The sequence below is a fragment of the Perissodus microlepis genome, chromosome 3, assembly GCF_051167445.1.
Source record: "Perissodus microlepis isolate ML-2025 ecotype Zambia chromosome 3, ASM5116744v1, whole genome shotgun sequence".
Classification (NCBI taxonomy): domain Eukaryota; kingdom Metazoa; phylum Chordata; class Actinopteri; order Cichliformes; family Cichlidae; genus Perissodus; species Perissodus microlepis.
The window spans coordinates 31,048,633-31,068,046 of record NC_140463.1 but is presented as its reverse complement, the minus strand read 5'-3'; the positions used below and the strand labels follow the sequence as shown (position 1 = coordinate 31,068,046).

Here is a 19,414-nt window from a genome sequence, read left to right as displayed (position 1 = left end):
CTGGTGTCGAGACAACCATCTTACCCTCAACGTCGCAAAGACAAAGGAGTTGATAGTGGACTTCTGGAGGTGCAGAGAAGTAACAACACCCATCACTATCAACGGAGCTGCTGTGGAGACAGTGAGCAGCTTCCGGTTCCTTGGTGTACATCTGGCTGAGGATCTTACATGGTCAGGACACATAAACAAAACATTGAAGAAGGCGCAGAAGTGCCTCTTCTTTCTCAGGAGACTGAAAAGATTCGGCATGAGCATCCTCACAGGATGGTATGGCAACTGCACCGCTTATAACCGCAAAGCTCTCCAGAGAGTAGTGCGGTGTTCTGAACGGATAACTGGAGGTGAGCTTCCCTCCCTCCAGGACATCTACAGGAAGCGGTGCCTGTGGAAAGCGGGTAGGATCATTGAGGACTCCAGTCACCCCAGCCATAAACTGTGCAGACTACTTCTATCGGGAAGGAGGTACTGCAGTATCCGGTCCCGTATCAGCACAGGCCATCAGACTGCTGAACACTTCTTAGACACCTCACCTTCACTTACTGGAACTTCAACATTATGCACTCCATACTGTATATAAATGCCACTTGTTTTGCACATTTCCAACTGCCAGCCTCTGTATATTTTTTTTATTTTTTTTATTTCTATTTAAAAAAAAAAAAAAAAAAAAAAAAAATATATATATATATATATATATATATATATATATATATATATATATATTAGGGGTGCAACGATACACAAAATTCACGGTTCAGTTCAGTTCGGTTCGATACTTTGGTGTCACGGTTTGATATTTTTTCGATACAAAAAAATGTTTATTTTTAAATTTTAATTTATCATTTATTAAAATTATAAATATATATTTTAACTCAAAAGTACAGTTTTTAAATTTTATGTTGCTGAAACAACAAAGTAATAAAATAATAAATCTATCTGATCGAGAAATCACTCATCTTTGGAAAAGAGAGTTTATTACAGAGAAATGGCTCTTTCCAAAATAAAAGCTATACTATACGCTTCTTCTGGGGTATACTCTCAGCAGCATATTAAACATATCAGGTCCCCATAGGGAGAATCATGTGCTAACGGCTGTCTAAATGACTCGGGTAAAGTTTGTAGCATGCGTGCTTGTTGTTTTTGTCTGCTTCCACTTGTGTTTGCACTAGGATGATGTCGGCGTAAATGTGCAGTCATATTCATTGTGTTCCCACTAGTGCTGTCAGCGTTAATCTGAAATGACGTTAACGCCACAACATGGCAAATCTCCATTAACGAGCTACCGTTTGGGGCTGGACGGCGTCAACACGTTAACGAGCAAACTGCGCTTACGCAGTAGTTCCCACCCATGTAATTGAGCATTGCGTGGCACATCCAACATACTGTTTTACTTTTGTCCATGACGCGCTTACCATCAGGGTCATACTTCACATGAAGACCAACATAGTTCCAAAGGCCAGATCTGAATGAGGGTGGGGGAGGTTCAATTTGCCATGTTGCTTAGCTTCTGTCTTGCTAGCTTGCGCTGCGCTCAGTGGATCTGCGCTCGACAGTGCAGCCTAGGCGGAGTAGTCAAACGCAGATCCACTGAGCTCTCAACACAGACAGCATTGTCAGAAGAAAAGTTTGTAAAATAAATGAAAAATTTTGTATTGTTCGATACATATGCGTACCGAACCGAAAGCACTGTATCGAACGGTTCAATATCGATACGAGTATCGTTGCACCCCTAATATACTTATATATATGTATATATATGTATATATATATACATATATATACATACACACACACTCACACACACGTAGATATACATATTTAGTATACACATTCAGTAATGCGCATACACTCTTATATTGTACATATATTTATTCATATAATTCTCAGGTTAACTAACTCCAGCTATTGTCATGCTGCCTTGATGACATTAAACAGTGGATGTTTTGAAAAAATTTTTTAATTAAGTGAAAACAAAAAAGGAATTGTCAATTTTGGTAACTTTGTTAATAAACAAACCGAGGCACTGCGCCCCTTATCTTCCTACTGTAAGTCAAATGTTAAAATCCTTGGTTTGTATCTTGATGGTTCCTTTAAACTGTGTAGGCAGGTGAGCATAGTAGTCCTATCTAGCTTTTTTCATTTAAGACAGGTAGCCAAGGTTAAGCCATACCTTTGAATGTGTTATTCATCTGTTCATTACTTGCAGCCTGGATTACTGCAATTCTTTGTACTTTGGTTTGAACCTGGCCTCTCCCACCCACACTTTCACCTAAACATTTTGGTTTTAACACCCTGTTGTTGTTGTCTTAGTTGCTTTTATTGACTTATTTTATTTATTTATTAGTTTTTCTATATTTTACTGCATCATTGTTTTGCATTTTATTTATTTTAGTGGCATTTTACATTATTAAGCACTTTGTGCAGCATGGACTGATTGGAAATGTGCTATATAAATAAACTTGACCTTGACCATCTTACAGGGTTGAAGACACATCATGTGCTTTGAAAAAAAGAAATGTAACATATCCCGATCAAAAGTTTAAGACCACTTGAAAAATGGCAACAACAAAAAAAATATATCCTGTGTCTTCCCCTGATCTAAATCCAATTGAGAACCTTTGGGGATGAATGACAAGGAAGGTTCACAAAAATGGACAACAGTTCCAGACAGTAGATGCCCTTCATGCAGCCGTCTTTACCACTTGGAGAAATGTTCCCACTCACCTCATGGAAACACTTGCATCAAGCATGCTGCAACACATTTTTGAAGTGATCAACAATAATGGTGGAGCTACTCATGACTGAGTTCGTGTTTTCAACTTTGATTTCTATTTTTTTTGGGGGGGGGGGGGTTTGAGGGTATTTTGGAGGTGTGGTCCTAAACTTTTGATCAGCTGTAAAACAGCCTGTTTCAGATTAAGAGTTGTTTTCAATAAATTGCATGGTCAGAAAAATGTTTTATCTCACTACCATTTCTTCTTCTTGCATGTTGAAGCTCTAATTGGAATCTTGTTAAGATCCAACCATTCAAAAATTTTTTTCTGCCATGTTTCAAGTGGTTTTAAACTTTTAATCAGGACTGTATATATGTATAATAGGTTTCGATTACATGTCATTTTATTGGGGCAGCTAACACAAAGAAAACTGGCTTATTTGCAGTAACTTAACAGGTAAACTGACCCAGTTTTACAAAGAACAGGTGCATTCACTGTTTAATAATGTTTACTGTACCTGAGTTGATGTGCAGCTCTGAACTGATTTCATGTGTGTAAGCTGTATTTTTCTTTAAGTTATCAAACAAGGTGTCAAGAGGGTGATCAATATACTGACTTCTTCCAGGGTTCCTACAGCAATTAAACAAACTAGTCACATGGTGTTACATGTTCACTCCAATGTTTATTCATTTTAAATATGGATAAATCTTGGGTATTTTAAGCTGTGTAACAAACCTTGTCACAGCTTTTCTGAAGTCTTTGGTCATGAATAGCACTTGTAGCACACTGTTTAAGTAACATGTTGCTCCTTGGTTTACTAGCCCATGGTACTTGTTGGCTAGAAGGAGATAATCAATGATCAATTTAAATTGTAGAACTGTTTCTGTGAAAGATAAACTAGGTGAACAGTGCATAGTGTTGTCAGTTACAGGAATAGGCACTAGCAAAATACGTAGTGTAAAAATACATCATGTTGATTTCATTCATGTGACCACATGACACATTACTACCAGTGCTACTTCTCTGATTCTCCATGAGTCCTTTGTTTCCTGGAAAACTCTTCACCAAAAGAATGCTCTCTTTTCATACCATGTCTATTGTGTCCTGTTTTTTTTTTTAAATTAGTGATGATCTCTCTTTCTAAACAGATATGTATATCACTTCCTGTCCCTGATTCTGTTATACTGTGCTTTGACTATAATCAGCTCATATCTATTATCAGCTAATAGCTGATGACTTAGACCTCTAATCTCACGGAAGTCTTTTTCTTTCTTGTCTTCTTTGTGCACCTTCACCATCTCTCTTATCTTGCTTATTATTTTTATTTTGCTCTTTATCATTTTCTCACATCTTCCGTTTACCTTCAGCCACCTTTCCATTGCTTTAAAACATATACAGAGTCTTTAAGCATTACTGATCCTCTATTTCCATCTCTTGTTTTACTTCTATTAGCTTCATCAATGCTTTTACTGTTTATCATCACAGCTATCATCATCTGCCTGTCCTTATCTCTTAGTCTGTACTCTCTCGTTTCTTCATTTTGTTCCACTTTCAGACTGTGTTGGTTATCCTGGTGATCACTGCCTTTTCTGGGTTTTAAATTTGCATCCTGCTGGTGCTCAGCATCATTCTTGTGGTCATCAGACTCCTGATTATCAGTTTTTCTTTTATTTGTAATGTGGTCACTGCTTTCATTGTCTACATGTTCCATGTCTTTGTTTTTCCTGTTTCTTGCCAAGTACTTTTCTTTCTCCTTTTCCTGTTTACTTTCATCTTTATTCTTATAATCTGCTGATCTTTTCCCTGTATGTCCACAAGGTTATGGTCCACGCCTGCTGCCTCACCTTCGTCTATCCCTGTGGTCTTTACAACCTGTTCTTGTTGCTCACTGGCTGAAGCTCCACCAGTGGGTGCCTCACTGATGTGTTGTGTGTCTGCAGCATGCACTGGAAATGAAATCAAAACAGTCAAAATCATTTCAAACTGCCAGTGTGATACAATCATTCACAGAAACATCAGTAAGTTCATCAGAAATGTTTCCCATCTTACTTTTCTTTCTCCTGTAGAACAGAAGATAAGCACTGCTGGATCTAGTAAGAGCACTGTAAAAGTAAAGTAGGGTCAGTTTAATATTCAGTAAATGTTTGTTTTGGAAGAAAATTCAGATAAAAGCTTACGTGTTATTTCTATCGAGCTGGAATGGTCTTTCTGGAAGCTGTTAATATAAAGAATACAAAGGTGATCATCTATAGGCTAAATACTTTTTTCTATTAAGCACATAACTGCATCAATTTGTGTTAAAGTATTTATGTCTTGGGAACAATACCAGTGGAAAAAAATCAATCAGGCTTACCAATGTGACACAGGTATCATTGAAGTTGTACCATCTGTCATCATCCTGAGATTTGATTGTTACGGTGTAATGTCCGAATCTCAATTCACCAAAGTGCTCGACAAATGCATAAAGCTCATAGGTCTGGTTCTGATAACGAGTAAAAAGAAAGAAAAAAAAAGAGCTAAATTAGTATAAGGAATCAGAAAATAAAAAGTAATGACAACATAATGACTTATTTAGTATACCTCTGGTATTTGTAGGGTCTTAGGAACTATCACCGCTTGTCTTATTTTCATGCATACTTGGTATTGATGGTCAAACTTAAATCTCTTCAACAGCAGCGTCAAAACATCTGGATGATGCCTCATTTCCACTTTCTAATTGAAACACAGAAACATTATTCTTTTATGTTTTTATAAAAGAGTTGGAAATTTCTATGACTGGCAAATAAAAACACTGAAAAAAAAAGTTAAGGAAGAGTTGCTGGACAATGGCAAAACCTACCGTATTTTCCGCACTATAAGGCGCACTTAAAATCCTTTAATTTTCTCAAAAAACGTACAGCCCTGCTATCACTTCCAACATAAATGAAGACAGAAAACTACACAGCAGTGACATTTGTAGGGTTGGGCTAGTTGGTATATAATGCTGTGCTATGTGATCGCTAGCGACACAGCTATGTTAGCATAACATAAACACAGCGAAGCTGGAGGATGAACGCTAACTTTTTTCCACTCGATAAAAGTTCCTGATGGTTTTTGACAAATGCAATCACATGGAAAGATGCTGTAAACGGACCAAACTGCAGTCAGGAGAACAACTGAGATAATCCATCCGCAAACAAGGTTAGTCATTAATATAAGATAAGATAACCTTTATTAGTCCCACACATGGGAAATTTGTTTTGTTACAGCAGAAAGTGGACAGTGTAAAGTTACATAGCAAAAATTATAAGGGGTTTAATGCGCCTTATAATCCGGTGCGCCTTATGCATGAAAACAGACCCGTTCATCGACAGAGCGCCTTATAATCCGATATGGTCCAAAAAATACGGTAATTATTTTGATCAATAATGAGGTCACAACATTTTAAGATGAAACAGATTTATATATATCTATATATATATAGATATATATATATAGATTTTGGTGAACTGTAAGCCCAAACCTGTGAGCTTCAGGAGTTCCACAGAAGCATAGAAGGTTATGGACAGACTTTATTTGCTTGTTTCCATCTCAGTGACTTCAGCGACTTCTGATGTATCTGCCACACAGTGGAAATTTGTATTTGTCTTTCATAATTGGTTTTGTGTCATGGGTTTGTCCTGAGGTGGCCTATCAGCTGGTAAAAAGACCTGTTTAAAAGGAAGCTGGATGAGCACTGCAGGAAGCCCAGATATGAAGACAAGGAACACATAGAAGCCAGGTGTTGGAAAGATTCTGCTGCCCGATTGTCAGGGGTGTAATGCAGCGACCCAGTTCTGACAGCAGGAATGGTGACAGTAGGAGACAACACATGTGATCGACAGCAGGGCAGAGGTGCACCTCTGCCTGCATTTGTGAGTAGTGTCTCCACTGTTGTTTACTGGGTTCAGCCATGTTGAGGGAAGGTTGCCATGGCTATTAGCCAGGCCAGCTTCCCGGACAATGGCTATGGCCAGTATTTGTCTGTTTACAGGGTGATGCCATGAGAGAACATGTTGTGGCATCAAGTAAGAGGCTCAAGTGCAGAGTGCAAGCTGGGTTGTTATGGGACGAGCCCGATGGAAAGACAAGACGGAGATGTGAGGCTTCTCCTTGACCTTCTGGGACCAGGCTGGCGTGATCCCCACTCAAAAGAGAAATTGCTCCTCTGTTTTCAACTACGAGGAATATTCACCATGGCTTTGTAGGACAATGGGATCATGGGACTGTGGGGGATTTCAGTGCACAGGGAACATTACATTTTATAAGTTTTGTTAGAATTGTTTGTTCATTTCTGGGGGATTTTAGCGTAATGACAACATTTTATTGCTTACGTTTTTGTAGAATAGTTTGTTCTATTTGTGCTTTCCTGCCTGGGAATAAACTTTTCCTGATAAGACCTGTAACATCTCTGTGCCCTGGGTTTCTGACTCGCTCACTCCCCCCTTGTATTTAAGTATGACAGTACGACATTCTGGCGCACTACCTTTAGTGTCTACATATATTTGAATTATTACAAATGATTGTATTGCCAGGTGTATATAGAGGCTAAAGCTGTGGGAAGGCCTACAACGTCAATCTCCAGAGATTTTCACTGCAACTCAAGTAAAATCAGCTCAGTGATGCGGGAAAAATAAGACCGGGTGAAGTAGCAGACAGCCTTTTGTGATCTGGAAAAAACACAAAAATCTGTGCTCCTTACAAAATGTCAAAGTTAAATTCTAGACATGCAAGATGATCCATGGTTTTTTTTTTGGCAGTTTTAACTTCACCACTACTTACCACACTGGTTTCCATAATGTTAAACCAGATGCCATTTCCTTTCAGTTTTCTAAAGAAACCAAACAGCACGATCTCCTGTAAATTTACGCTCAGTCATGGGTACATTCAGGAACAGCTGACCTGAGAGAGCACGTGGGTGTATATGGCTGTAGCAACTCAGAGAGATAAGATGGGGCTAGGCCATGGAGGGCTTTAAAAGCAAATAAAATAATTTTAAAATAAATCCTAAAAAGAATGGGCAGCCAGTGAAGTGAAGCTAAAATAGGAGAAATGTGCTCAAACTTTTGAGCGCCAGTTAAAAGATGAGCTGCGGCATTTTGCAATCTCTGTAGATGACTTATGTATGAAGCACTGACCCCTATATAAAGTGCATTACAGTAATCCAGCCGAGTGCTAACAAAGGCGTGGATAACTGTCTCAAAGTGCTGCCATGAAAGAATTGGCTCTATTTTAGCCAGCTGCCTCAGCTGAAAGAAGCTTGATTTTACGACTGCCTTAATCTGACCATCAAGCTTCAGTTCACAGTCCACTTTGACCCCCAGGTTTGTGACAGTTGGCTTATTTTACTGGGCCAAGGTATCTAAATACACATTGGGGGTCTCAGTGGGGTTACCAAAAACCATAACCTCAGTCTTTTTGCCATTGAATTTTAAAAAGTCAAGAAACATCCAAGCCTTAATGGCATCAAGACACTGAAGTAATGGCTGTACAGAATATTTTCCTTTTTTTCTTTAGAGTGACATAGATCTGGCAGTCATCACCATAGAAGTGAAATGCAATGCCGTGTTTTCCCAGTATAGAACCAAGAGGGAGCAGATATAAAGAAAAGAGGAGGGGGCCTAGAACTGAGCCCTGTGGGACACCACACAAGAGAGGAGCAGAGGACGACACAAGGCCACAGAGACTGACACAAAAAGTTCTCCCCGCCAAGTAGGACCTGAACCACTCCAGTGCTGTGCCCCTAATGCCCACCCAGTGCTACAAACGAGAGTGTAAAATGGCATGATCCACTATATCAAAAGCAGCTGTCAAATCTAAAAGCACAAGAAAAAACACAGTCACCAACATCAGTAGCTAAAAATATGTCATTAAAAACTTTTAAAAGGGCTGATTCAGTGCTATGAAAGGGTATAAACCAGACTGGAAAACCTGTAAAATATTTTGCTTTTTTCAGGAAGGTCATTAATTGGCTGTGAACTATTTTTTTCAAGAATTTTGGAAAGAAAAGGTAGTTTGGAGATAGGCCTGTAATTTGCAAGAATTGTAGGATCAAGAACAGTTTTTTTTAATCAGGGGTCTGACTACAGCATGTTTAAAATCTTTAGGGACTACACCTGACACCAAACTGTGGTTTACCAGCTCAAGAACCAAAGGTCCAACTGTTGGTAACACCTTTTTTAAGAGTCGAGGAGGGACAGCATCATTTGGAGACCCTGCAGGCTTAAAACGACTAAGAGTCTCCTTTAAAGAGGACAGAGTCACCGACTCAACCCTGTCAAAGACAGCAGAGTAGAAAGCAGAGACTGAGGGGTCATGAGCAGAAGGAGAGAGTTGAGCCCTGGTGGAGGAGTCACAATAAAAAAAAATGTAAAAAAATTTCACAGGCTGCAGACGAAGGCTCAATACAGTCAGTGGTGCACTAAGAACAGAGTTAATAGTTTTAAATAAAACACGCGGGTTGTGACAGTTTGACAGAATAATGTCAGATAAGTTATATCTTCTGCCACTTCTGTCCCATTTGAGAGACTGTTGTTACTTGCAGGTCACATAGTAACAAAAAAAGTGAGCTGCCTTGAGCTCTGAAAATGTGAACAGGCTAGTTTGTCTAAGTAACTGGCTGAAAGAGACGGACATGGAGGTATTGTGAGTCCAGTGGGTTTGTTATTTTTTGCACTAAAATGCTCGATGATCACACAATTTTAGCCTAATGTACAAAATAATTTTGGCTAAGGTTACTCAGAGTTTGAAGGTGAAGCTGGTCAAAAAAACTTTTATGCTTCTGCGTTATTTTTATAAGAAGAAAAACTGCACTTTATGTTCAAAGTTTTATTATTATTATTTAAAGACAATACCATGTTGAAAACGTAATTAAAGTACTTAAACAGCACTTTATTTTTAAGTCTGCCCAATTTTGGCCAGGGATATTATTTTTTTTCTCTGTTTTGGATTGAATTGCAGTTTAAATGTTTTTTTCCATAAATTAAAAGAGCTTGAGTTTACAATATGCATGTCTATTATTTGATTCTGCCCACTAAAACCCTTTTAAATTAAAAAAAAAAAAAAAAAAAAAAACATTTGCGCTTTGGGGCAAATTTTCTTGTGCGATTAAATGTGATTAATCTAGATTAATTTATTCCAAAGCCTCTAATTAATTAGATTAATTTTTTTAATCGAGTCCTACCCCTATACACATATACACACACACACTCACCTGGGGTGTCTGTATCCAGGGGTCCTAAAGTTAGACCCCAATGCTAAGCGAGCCTACAGCAGACATGAGCGAGAGAGATAAATATGAAGTCATGCTGACTCGGACATCACCCGGATCAACAAGGTCCGTGTCAGGTGTTGAGGGACCAGGACACCCTTATGAGAAGTGGGCTGCTGGAACAAGAAGGCATCGGTGGGCATGAGACTAAAATAGGGCATTGTTGGAATGCTACTACGCAAGTAACCCTGGCAAAAGGGGTTACATAAATAGGATGAGGGGCCAATGGAATCTTTGATACCCAACATCTGCTTTGATGGCGAAACAATTAGTAGCTCAGTGTTCCAACATTGGGAAGAAGGGATTGCTCTCGCAGCTAGAGATTGACGAGGTTCAACACACATGCTACGGCAAGGGGGAGCCAGGACGACAGGTCAGGGGGAAGATATTGTCACCCCCACCCAAGATTGGGCACCAAGCCCCAAGTGCAATAGAAGAAGGATCGTTGAGTGCGAGAGGAACTGACCTGAGAGATAGAATCATGGCGAAGCTTGAAATCTGGATGCTCAATAGCCGGTTACCAAGACTATGTGAAGTACCCTCAGAAGATCTACTAGATCAGTGGTTCTCAAACTTTTCACAATGAGTACCACCTCATAAAATAAATAGCTCTTGAAGTACCACCCTTATGACCGACATCAATGTACAGTAGTATAGGCCTATTTAACACCATATACAGTTTACACAAGACAATTTTATTTGTTATATGAATGTTATTTAACTGTCATAAACAGGATGTGACGAGTGATAATAATAACAACTGTACTGCATTAAAACATTCACAGCAGGTGGGATAGCCAATCTTTAAGTGATGAACCCTGCTTCTGGGTCCAAACTACTCTTTGTTTATTAAGGCTGTTGTGTTTTTAACATGTTTTAATGCTTTGTATCTTGTTCTATTTGATCTAAACAAGTCCCTAAAAAAGTCAGTGATCAAGCCTCTCTCGGTTTTTATCATCGCTATTAATTTTAAAGCTCAGTTTTTAAAACCTTACGATGTAACTACAGCCCAGCCCATGCAGCAGTATATTAATGACTAACCTCATCTTGCAGTTGTTCTCCTGAGTGAAGTTTGGTCCATTTACAGCATCCTGTCATGCGATTGCATTTGTCCCTAACCTTCGGGAGCCCTCACGTTAACTTTTATCGAGTGGAAAAAAGTAAGCACTCATCCTCCAGCTTCAGTATTTATGTTATGCTAACATAGCTGTGTCGCTAGCGATCACATAGCACATCATTATATACCAGCTAGCTCAGTTTCAGTAATCCTACAAATGCCACTGCTGTTTAGTTTTCTGTCTTCATTTATATGAGAAGTGATAGCAGAGTTGTATGTTTAAATTTTTGCTGTGGCGATTAAGCTGCCGGAGTTTTGGCCACACAACCCTCCTTCGTGGTTCGTACTAGAGATGGCACGATACCACTTTTTTATGTCCGATACCGATACCGATATCATAAATTTGGATATCTGCCGATACCGATATGAATCCGATATAGTGTGTTTTTAATCAATAAAACAGTTTTTTTAATATCTTGCTGCATTTTGTATAAGTTCATACTCAAGTTTAAACAAACAACAACACTAAAGTTATTCTGTTATACCTGTATGTAAAAAAATACACTGCACCCAAAATATTTCATAGTTCAGCAACACTGATCAATCTAATAAACTTAAACCTACTCCATCCTCCCTATTCTGGTATTTTAAAGAGTACTTAGCAGAAATATTAAGCAACCTAACTAATAGGGTTGCAAACTCCCAGCAAAAAAAAAAAGGGAACCACCCTCCACCCTCCACCTCATGATGCTTAATCAACGCAATCAACTTTAATTTGATGCAGGGTGAAATAAAATGTACAGAAATAAATAATTTTTCAAGAATAATTAAATAGATTCAACATCTTTCTTCAACAGAATTGCAGAATTCACAGATGGTACTTTCCCAAAGGAAAAAGTAGTATAGCTTACTAGGGTATATTAGACTTAATAGTTACTTTAAACAGTAATGGACTTCTATATATTTTACATCAGATTAAAACTTTGCGTGTAAGATTCAGATAATTATTTATTAAAAGCTAGATATTTTAAATGATAATAAGAAAGAAAAGTATGTCTTTGTGCCCCCTTTTCCCTGTTCATGCCCTATCGGCCCCCCTAGCTAAACTTTGCTAGATCCGCCCCTGCACAGTTACCAGCCGTCAGCTACGTAGAAAAGGATCCTGGTGTAGAAAGTAATCTTAAATAAATTCTAACAACAGCTTATCAAGGTTAAACGTGCTGCTGTTGTTCAGCCGCTGGTTTCCTCTTTCTGGTGCAAACTGGGCCAAAAACAAAGAAGAGAGACGGACTCATGACAGAAAAGCCAATCAGCTGATCATTAAGCAGTTTCACGATTGAAGTAGCAGCAGGAAGGGAGGGAGGTAGGGGCAGTCGCTCCATATATCGGTTGTTAAGCTTAACATGGGAACGCTTTACAAACATTCAGAGATGAACTTACACACTTGCTTTATTTTTCTCTGGGATAACTTTCTCAGAGATGAAATGCTGGTTTGGTAGCAAGGCTCCAAATACAAGCAGCCGCTCTATCACGTGATGCATACGCTACTGTTATGAGCCGAGTTACGCCATGTCGCAAGTTTTGTGAGGTGTTTTTTTTTATATATTTAATGGATCGGATTACATTTTTTATTTCTCGTCGATATCCGATCCAGTAATTTAGGTCAGTATCGGACCGATACCGATACCTAATATCGGATCGGTCCATCTCTAGTTCGTACACGTCGAAGCTCAGTTTGCTCTTTGTGGTGTTTCAGCTGACAACATGAAATACCATCATGTGGTAGCTTCGCTGGATTCGCTGTCTACCCGCCGTGTGATGACCCTCCTCCGGGATCCCCCCACCCAAGGGAAATACACCACTCTCAAGGTGCTGCTGCTGTGGTGCTACTTCATCTGTGATGCAGAGCGGGCAGAGAAACTCCTCTCTCTCTCGGGCCTGGGTGATGGTACCACTCTTGAGCTCATGGAGAGCATGCTGTCCTTGCTAGGAATGGATGACGGCAGATTCCTCTTGACTCACCTCTTCCTCCGACAATTGCTGGTGCGAGCTGGCCTCGCCAACTACCCACTGCTGGCCACAAAGGATTACCGCTCACTCGCAGAAGAAGTGGATTGCATTCTCCTGGCTACCAGGAGCTTCGGCATCCAGGCAAGAGTTCCCGACTCACCGACAGCATCTCCCGCGCCCCCACCAATTCTCCCGGGGGCCTCCGACTCATTGATGGTGGCTGGAATCGCGGCACGGCGGCACCAAGGAAAAGAGCTGGCTTTTTATCATTAGCGTGACAGCGCCATGCCACCTTTGCAGTTTTAAAAGCTCTATATAACAATCAGTCCATTCACTGTCTGAACAGAGTTTCGTCATTTTACTTTTGCACTATTATGTTCTGGCACATGTTGTTATTACATGGCTTGATTAAGGTATACATTAGGCTGACAGCTGGGGCCAGAGCTGAAACTGTTCTGGCCCGTGGCTGCACACAACTTACACATGGCCCATATACCGCAAAGAATGACAGCCCTTTGGTAGCCCAGATCAGGTTTGCCAGAGGTAATCCACACATGGGCCAGCACAGGACCACCAATGTGTCTGCAACTGGCCTTGTGCTGGCCCATGTGTTGGCCACCTCTGGCAAACCCGATCTGGGCCACCAAAATGCTGTGATTCTTTGCGGTATGTGGGCCATATGTAAGCACAATGTGTGGGCCAGATCTGGGCCATACCAATTTTGCTATGTGGATATATATAGGAATAATAAAAATTATAACTTACAATAGCAGCATCACTTTTGCATGCACACCTGTCACAGTATAGCTGGTTTCCTCCACCAGCATCTGATTGACTGAAATATTTGGCAACGGCATCTGTCTGAAAAATATATTCATGTCACTTGCTGCTGAAATTTAACTAACAGATTAAACGAGAAGGTCATTTATGCCGCCCAAACCTGCTACCACTGATGTATAAATCATTTCCCATAATTTTTGCAAATGTTTATGTAAATGGAGTTTCACTTAAATGGTGAAATGTCTAATCAAAATGTGCTGAAATGTAAGTTAGACTAATTATGGCACTAGTTATGTCTAACTAATACATTCTAGCAAAGTCTGAATGCATTAAAGAGGTAGACAAGATATCAGTGCTCACCACACAGTAATCTCTGGTGTCAGATTCCACCAGGTGAAGAGGTAGAGTCCAAAATCGATCATCTGTTCCTGTCTCTGTACTACATGTAGAGCACTTGTTCCTGTGTATCAGCACTCCCTGGAATATCTTAAAAGACAACCACACAAAGGTTGTTAGCTTATATGTAAATTTAATTCACATATTTGTAATATCTAAACTGCAGTCTTTACCTGTGAGGCTTCAGGACTAGTTAGACTCAGAATCTTCTCAAAGCACTCAGCTGCGTCACCTTGTACGGACACTGGAGCAGTGGAGGTATTGAAGAAAAACAATGCTATAACACATCTGTCAATGTAACATGTACTTAAAAAGATCATGATAATGATGATTTGAACATTTTAACAAATGCCATAGAATCCCTGTAGCTTTCCAAAAACAATATTTTCACTCGACACATTCATACATGCATTTAAAATCTAGGTAATCTTCTAGAATCTAGGATCTCCACAAAGCACTCAGCAGCACACCTTGTATGTGCACTGCAGCATAAAGGTATAAATGAAAATATATTATTTAACATTATAAACTATTATTTTTATTTATACTTCAGTATAACATGTAAATAATGAGATTGGGGAAATGAGGAGTTGCACATAAATGAATGCTGGGGAAACTATCAAGAAATAATCATAGGGGAAATCTCAAAACAGTGAGATGTAAAAAAGCCAAAAAAAAAAAAGAAACTAAAAGAAAAACACAGCTTAAGAGTGATCATATATACGATACAGACAGAGAAAAAGGTCATTCAGACACCAAAGGGTGCTACAATGATCTATAGTCTAATTAAATATTACAATAATAATAATAATAATTTTAACAAATAACATCCATTTATTACTGCTTAGGTGTAGGTTGTGGGGGCAGCAGTCAAAACAGAGATTCTCAGATCTCCCTTTCCCCAGTCATCTCCTCCAGTTCCTCCCAGAGGATACCAAGACATTCCAAAGCTGGTCAAGAGATAAAGTCTCTCAAGTGTGTCCTGGGTTTGCCACGGGCCTCCTGGTTGGATATACCCGAAATGCCTTACGTAGCTTCTTTTGATGTGAGGAGTACTTCTACTCTGCCATTTATGCAGATACTTCAATGATTGCAGCTGTTATGGTTTAATGTCTTAGGTAGGGCAGGAGGGGTAGGTGCAGCGTGTGGCAGTGGCCAAGGGCGGAGGCCCTAGTGACAGATGCATAGCTATCGAGGCTGGTGATTGGGAGGTGGAATGTATGGATGGGGTTCGAGAACTGAATTTGAGAACAGTTATTTGTACTTATATCCCAAATAGTTCAGAGTACCCAGTCTTCTTAGAGTCCATGGGTGGAGAGCTCGAGGGTTCTCCATCTAGTTGTCTTACTGGGACTTCAATACTCACTTAGGCAATGACAGGGAGTCTTCAAAGAACATTATTGTTCAAACATGTTTGAAAATAGAGTTTCAGATTTAAGTAGTTCCATCAGGTGGTGAGGGAAGATGCTGGACAGACCTGGCACACCTAAATGTGTAGTGAGGGTGATATGGGAATGCTTTTCAGAAGCCCCGGTATGCAAGAACGTACACCTCCACCAGAGCTTAAAAAGAACGCCCCCTATCGGGCTTGGTTAGCATGTGGGACTTCAGAGGCAGCTGATGGGTATCTGCAGGCCAAGCAGAACACAGCTCTGGTGGTAGCTGAAGCAAGAATTCAGGTGTAGGAGTTTGGTGAGGTAATTGAACGACTTTCAGACTGCTTCAAAGTGATTCTGGCAAACTGTTAGGCAACTCAGGAGGGGAACGCGGTGCTCTACTTAAAAGGTGTACAGTGCGCGTGGGGCTGCTGACTTCAACTGAGGATCTACTGTAGTTGGGTGGTGGAAGGAATACTTCATGGACCTCCTTAATCCTACCAACCCAAAGAGCCTAGGGATGTGGTGGATGACTCACCCTTCACTAGGGCAGAGGTCAGTGAGTTAGTTTTAAAAAAATCCTTGGTGGCAGGACCCCTGGGGTAGACAAGATTTGTAGATAAGGCTCTGGATGTTGCTGGGCTATCTTGATCGACATTCCTCTGCAACACTGCATGGAGATATGGGGTGGGCTCTCTCATAGAGATGGGTGAAGAGTGCAGTCATTCAAGAGAGGCACAGAGTAGAGCCGCTACTCCTCCAAACCAAAACAAGCCAGTTGAGATAGTACGGGCATCTGTCTAGAAAGCCTCCTGGGCAAGGTGTTCCAATCATGTCCTACCAGGGGAGACGCTTGTCTAGAACCAAGCTTCACTGGTGAGATTTTATACCCCAGCAATCCTGAGAAGGCCTCAGTGTTCCCCTGAGTAAACTGGGGAGGTGGCTGAGGAGAGGGAGGTCTGGGTTCCTCTGCTTAGGCCCCTGTGACCAGCCACAGATGAGCAGCAGAATGGTATTGCGATTTTTTTGGTAGAAAAAAACATGCTACAGAGTGCTGTCAACCCGGAAAAGGACACTGTGTTCTCTGAAAGATTAAGTATTACCTACCCCCCCCCCCCCCACCCTTTACTAATAAATAGCCTATGTATCTTTTCTAAATAGATTAGTTTAAAATTTGGTGCAAACACTTATGAAAGAATTCAAAACTGACCCTGATTATATTGTCAGGACATGAAATATATCAGTATGTAAGGGTTAAATGAGGTTGATGTCCAAAAGTTTTAAAGACTTTTTTCTGTGTCACATTTTTTGCAATTTTTAAACTAACTATAAATCTGTAAATTTAAAAAACAAAACAAAAAAAACCCTTAACAACTTATGTTGTTGCTATTGCTTGTATGGTTAAAGATATAAAGAGTAACTCATTATAAAAACATCTTTTAATAAATGTAGTTATTTCTAAATGGCCCTTTTCTTGGTATTTTATTATCACAAAATTTATTTTCACAAAACATTATATAAATGTTTTTATCTTTATAAGTGCCACAGCAAATCATCTTCTGTAAATGAGCTTTGCCTTCAGACAGTACTAACCACAACATATCTCTAATTATACAGACAGGGTGGACAAGATATATGCTGTGAACATCAACAAAAATATAAAGCAGGTGTTAATTACATATCATTTTACGCTACTACAACTTAACATGTAAGCTGACACAGTTTTCCAAACAGATTCTGTAAGTGTGTGATAATGTTTACTGTACCTGGGTTGATGTCCAGCTTTGAACTGATTTCATGTGTGTAAGCTGTATTTTCCTTTAGTTTATCAAACAAAGTGTTAAGACGGTGATCAATATACTGACTTGCTCCAGGGTTCCTACAGCAATCAAAGTCACATGGTAATACATGTTCGCTGCAGTGTTTATTCACTTTAAATATAGACAAATATTTGATATTTTAAGCTCTGTAACAAACCTTGTTACAGCTTCTCTGAAGTCTTTTGTCATGAACAGCACCTGCAGCACACTGTTTAAGTAACACGTTCCTCCTTGGTTTACTAGCCCATGGTACTTGTTGGCTAGAAGGAGATAATCAATGATCAATTTAAATTGTATAACTGTTTCTCTTACATTTCTGTGGATAATCAACTGGTTTAAGAGCTGTTGATCTCTTACCCCAGAATTTATCAGTAAGATACCTATAGAGGAGAGCCATTTTGAATCATGTATCCTCTTCCACTGAATAGTGAAACCCTAGGTAACAACAAATTTACAGAACAGTACATAGATTTACAGTACATTGACTACAGTATCGATTATTCCATTGATTAAATTGCATAAATTGTTTAAACAATATTTGACTTATTACTGAGAAATTACAAATATTCAAAAGAGAAAAAATACGGATCTTTAAAGATGAACGACTCATTGATTTCCATTTCAGAAATTGGAATATTTAAATAGTTTAACTGCATATAACATTTGTCCAAAAGCCCCTTATTTTGTAAACAGCCCAAACTAGGGTATAAAATAAAATAACCTTCACCCTCTTGACTCACCCCTGCTTGCTGCAGATATTACTGGAACAGAAAGCAGGACAGATTCCGTCAACCTTCAGCAAGCTGTCCAATTTAAATATCGTTCCAGGCAAAGTTAACAGTTAAATGCGCTTTTATTTTAACTCCTGTCGTTTTTCTTTTTCGTATCCATTGTTGGATCTTACGAAGCATTCTGTGATTTTATATCTGGAAAGGTGCTATATCAATAAAGTTTTACTTACTTTTATTTACGAGTTTGTTGAACAGGTGCTTTGAAGGACTCCCGACAGCTGTAGTAGTAAAGGTTTTAATGGTGATGAATTAAAAAAGTGACTCACGCGCGTGCTCCTACATACGTTTCTAACGCCTCTGTTTACAAGTGAGCTCTACAGAGTCCTGGTAAATTTTCATTGAGGGTTTTTTGTAGTCGAGTAATTCAAATGACTCTATAAATATGAGCTTATTTTTAAGTGGAAGTTAAATATCTTTCGACGAATAGTTAGAAGCTGGAGGTCACATACGCCTCTCCTGTGAAATGAAACAACAAAAGTTAAGTTTCTCTTTCGCTTGAAGCCCCACCTACTAATATGATGCATTCAATGTTTTTCAGAAACACCAGCGTCTATAACCACAAAAATTCTTTTTGCCAAATATGAATGTGTTGTTTAAAATTAATATCGATATTGCACTATTTTTATATTATTTATTACTTATACTATTACTATACTATCAGCCGGAAAAGGGTGGAGTGCCCACTCCGGGTCGGGGATGAGTTCCTGCCCCAAGTGGAGGAGTTCAAGTATCTCGGGGTCTTGTTCGCGAGTGATGGGAGAAGGGAGTCGGAGATCGACAGACGGATTGGGGCTGCAGCTGCAGTAATGCAGACGCTGCACCGATCCGTCGTGGTGAAGAGGGAGCTGAGTGTAAAAGCGAAGCTCTCAATTTACCGGTCGATCTACGTCCCTACCCTCACCTATGGCCACGAGCTGTGGGTAGTGACCGAAAGAACGAGATCGCGGATACAAGCGGCAGAAATGAGCTTCCTCCGAAGGGTGGCTGGCCTCTCCCTTAGAGATAGGGTGAGAAGTTCGGCCATCCGGGAGGGGCTCAGAGTAGAGCCGCTGCTGCTCCACATCGAAAGGAGCCAGCTGAGGTGGTTCGGGCATCTGACAAGGATGCCTCCTGGGCGCCTCCTGGGTGAGGTGTTCCAGGCATGTCCCACCGGGAGGAGGCCCCGGGGCAGACCCAGGACACGCT

At 39.9% G+C, this 19,414-nt stretch overlaps 1 protein-coding gene across 4 annotated transcripts in view; it reads right to left on the bottom strand.

The window, feature by feature from the left end:
* The window catches only part of LOC146391173 (uncharacterized), a 41,420-nt gene extending 22,702 nt beyond the window's left edge, over nt 1–18,718 (bottom strand). The window contains exons 1-15 of one of the 4 annotated variants that reach the window (XM_084924012.1): nt 18,400–18,718; nt 18,179–18,199; nt 17,796–17,873; nt 17,596–17,698; nt 17,385–17,497; nt 14,416–14,486; nt 14,207–14,332; nt 13,832–13,927; nt 5,292–5,423; nt 5,065–5,193; nt 4,889–4,926; nt 4,761–4,813; nt 4,556–4,657; nt 3,447–3,549; nt 3,229–3,341 (exon numbers count right to left, since the gene is read on the bottom strand). In XM_084924012.1, the coding sequence (XP_084780138.1) occupies nt 3,229–3,341; nt 3,447–3,549; nt 4,556–4,657; nt 4,761–4,813; nt 4,889–4,926; nt 5,065–5,193; nt 5,292–5,423; nt 13,832–13,927; nt 14,207–14,332; nt 14,416–14,486; nt 17,385–17,497; nt 17,596–17,698; nt 17,796–17,835 (1,219 nt within the window). In that variant the 5' untranslated portion in view covers nt 17,836–17,873; nt 18,179–18,199; nt 18,400–18,718. The remainder of the gene's footprint in view (nt 1–3,228; nt 3,342–3,446; nt 3,550–4,555; nt 4,658–4,760; nt 4,814–4,888; nt 4,927–5,064; nt 5,194–5,291; nt 5,424–13,831; nt 13,928–14,206; nt 14,333–14,415; nt 14,487–17,384; nt 17,498–17,595; nt 17,699–17,795; nt 17,874–18,178; nt 18,200–18,399) is intronic. The other 3 variants (XM_084924014.1, XM_084924013.1, XM_084924011.1) reach the window with 3 other exon arrangements.
* Between the last annotated feature and the right edge of the window lie 696 nt (nt 18,719–19,414).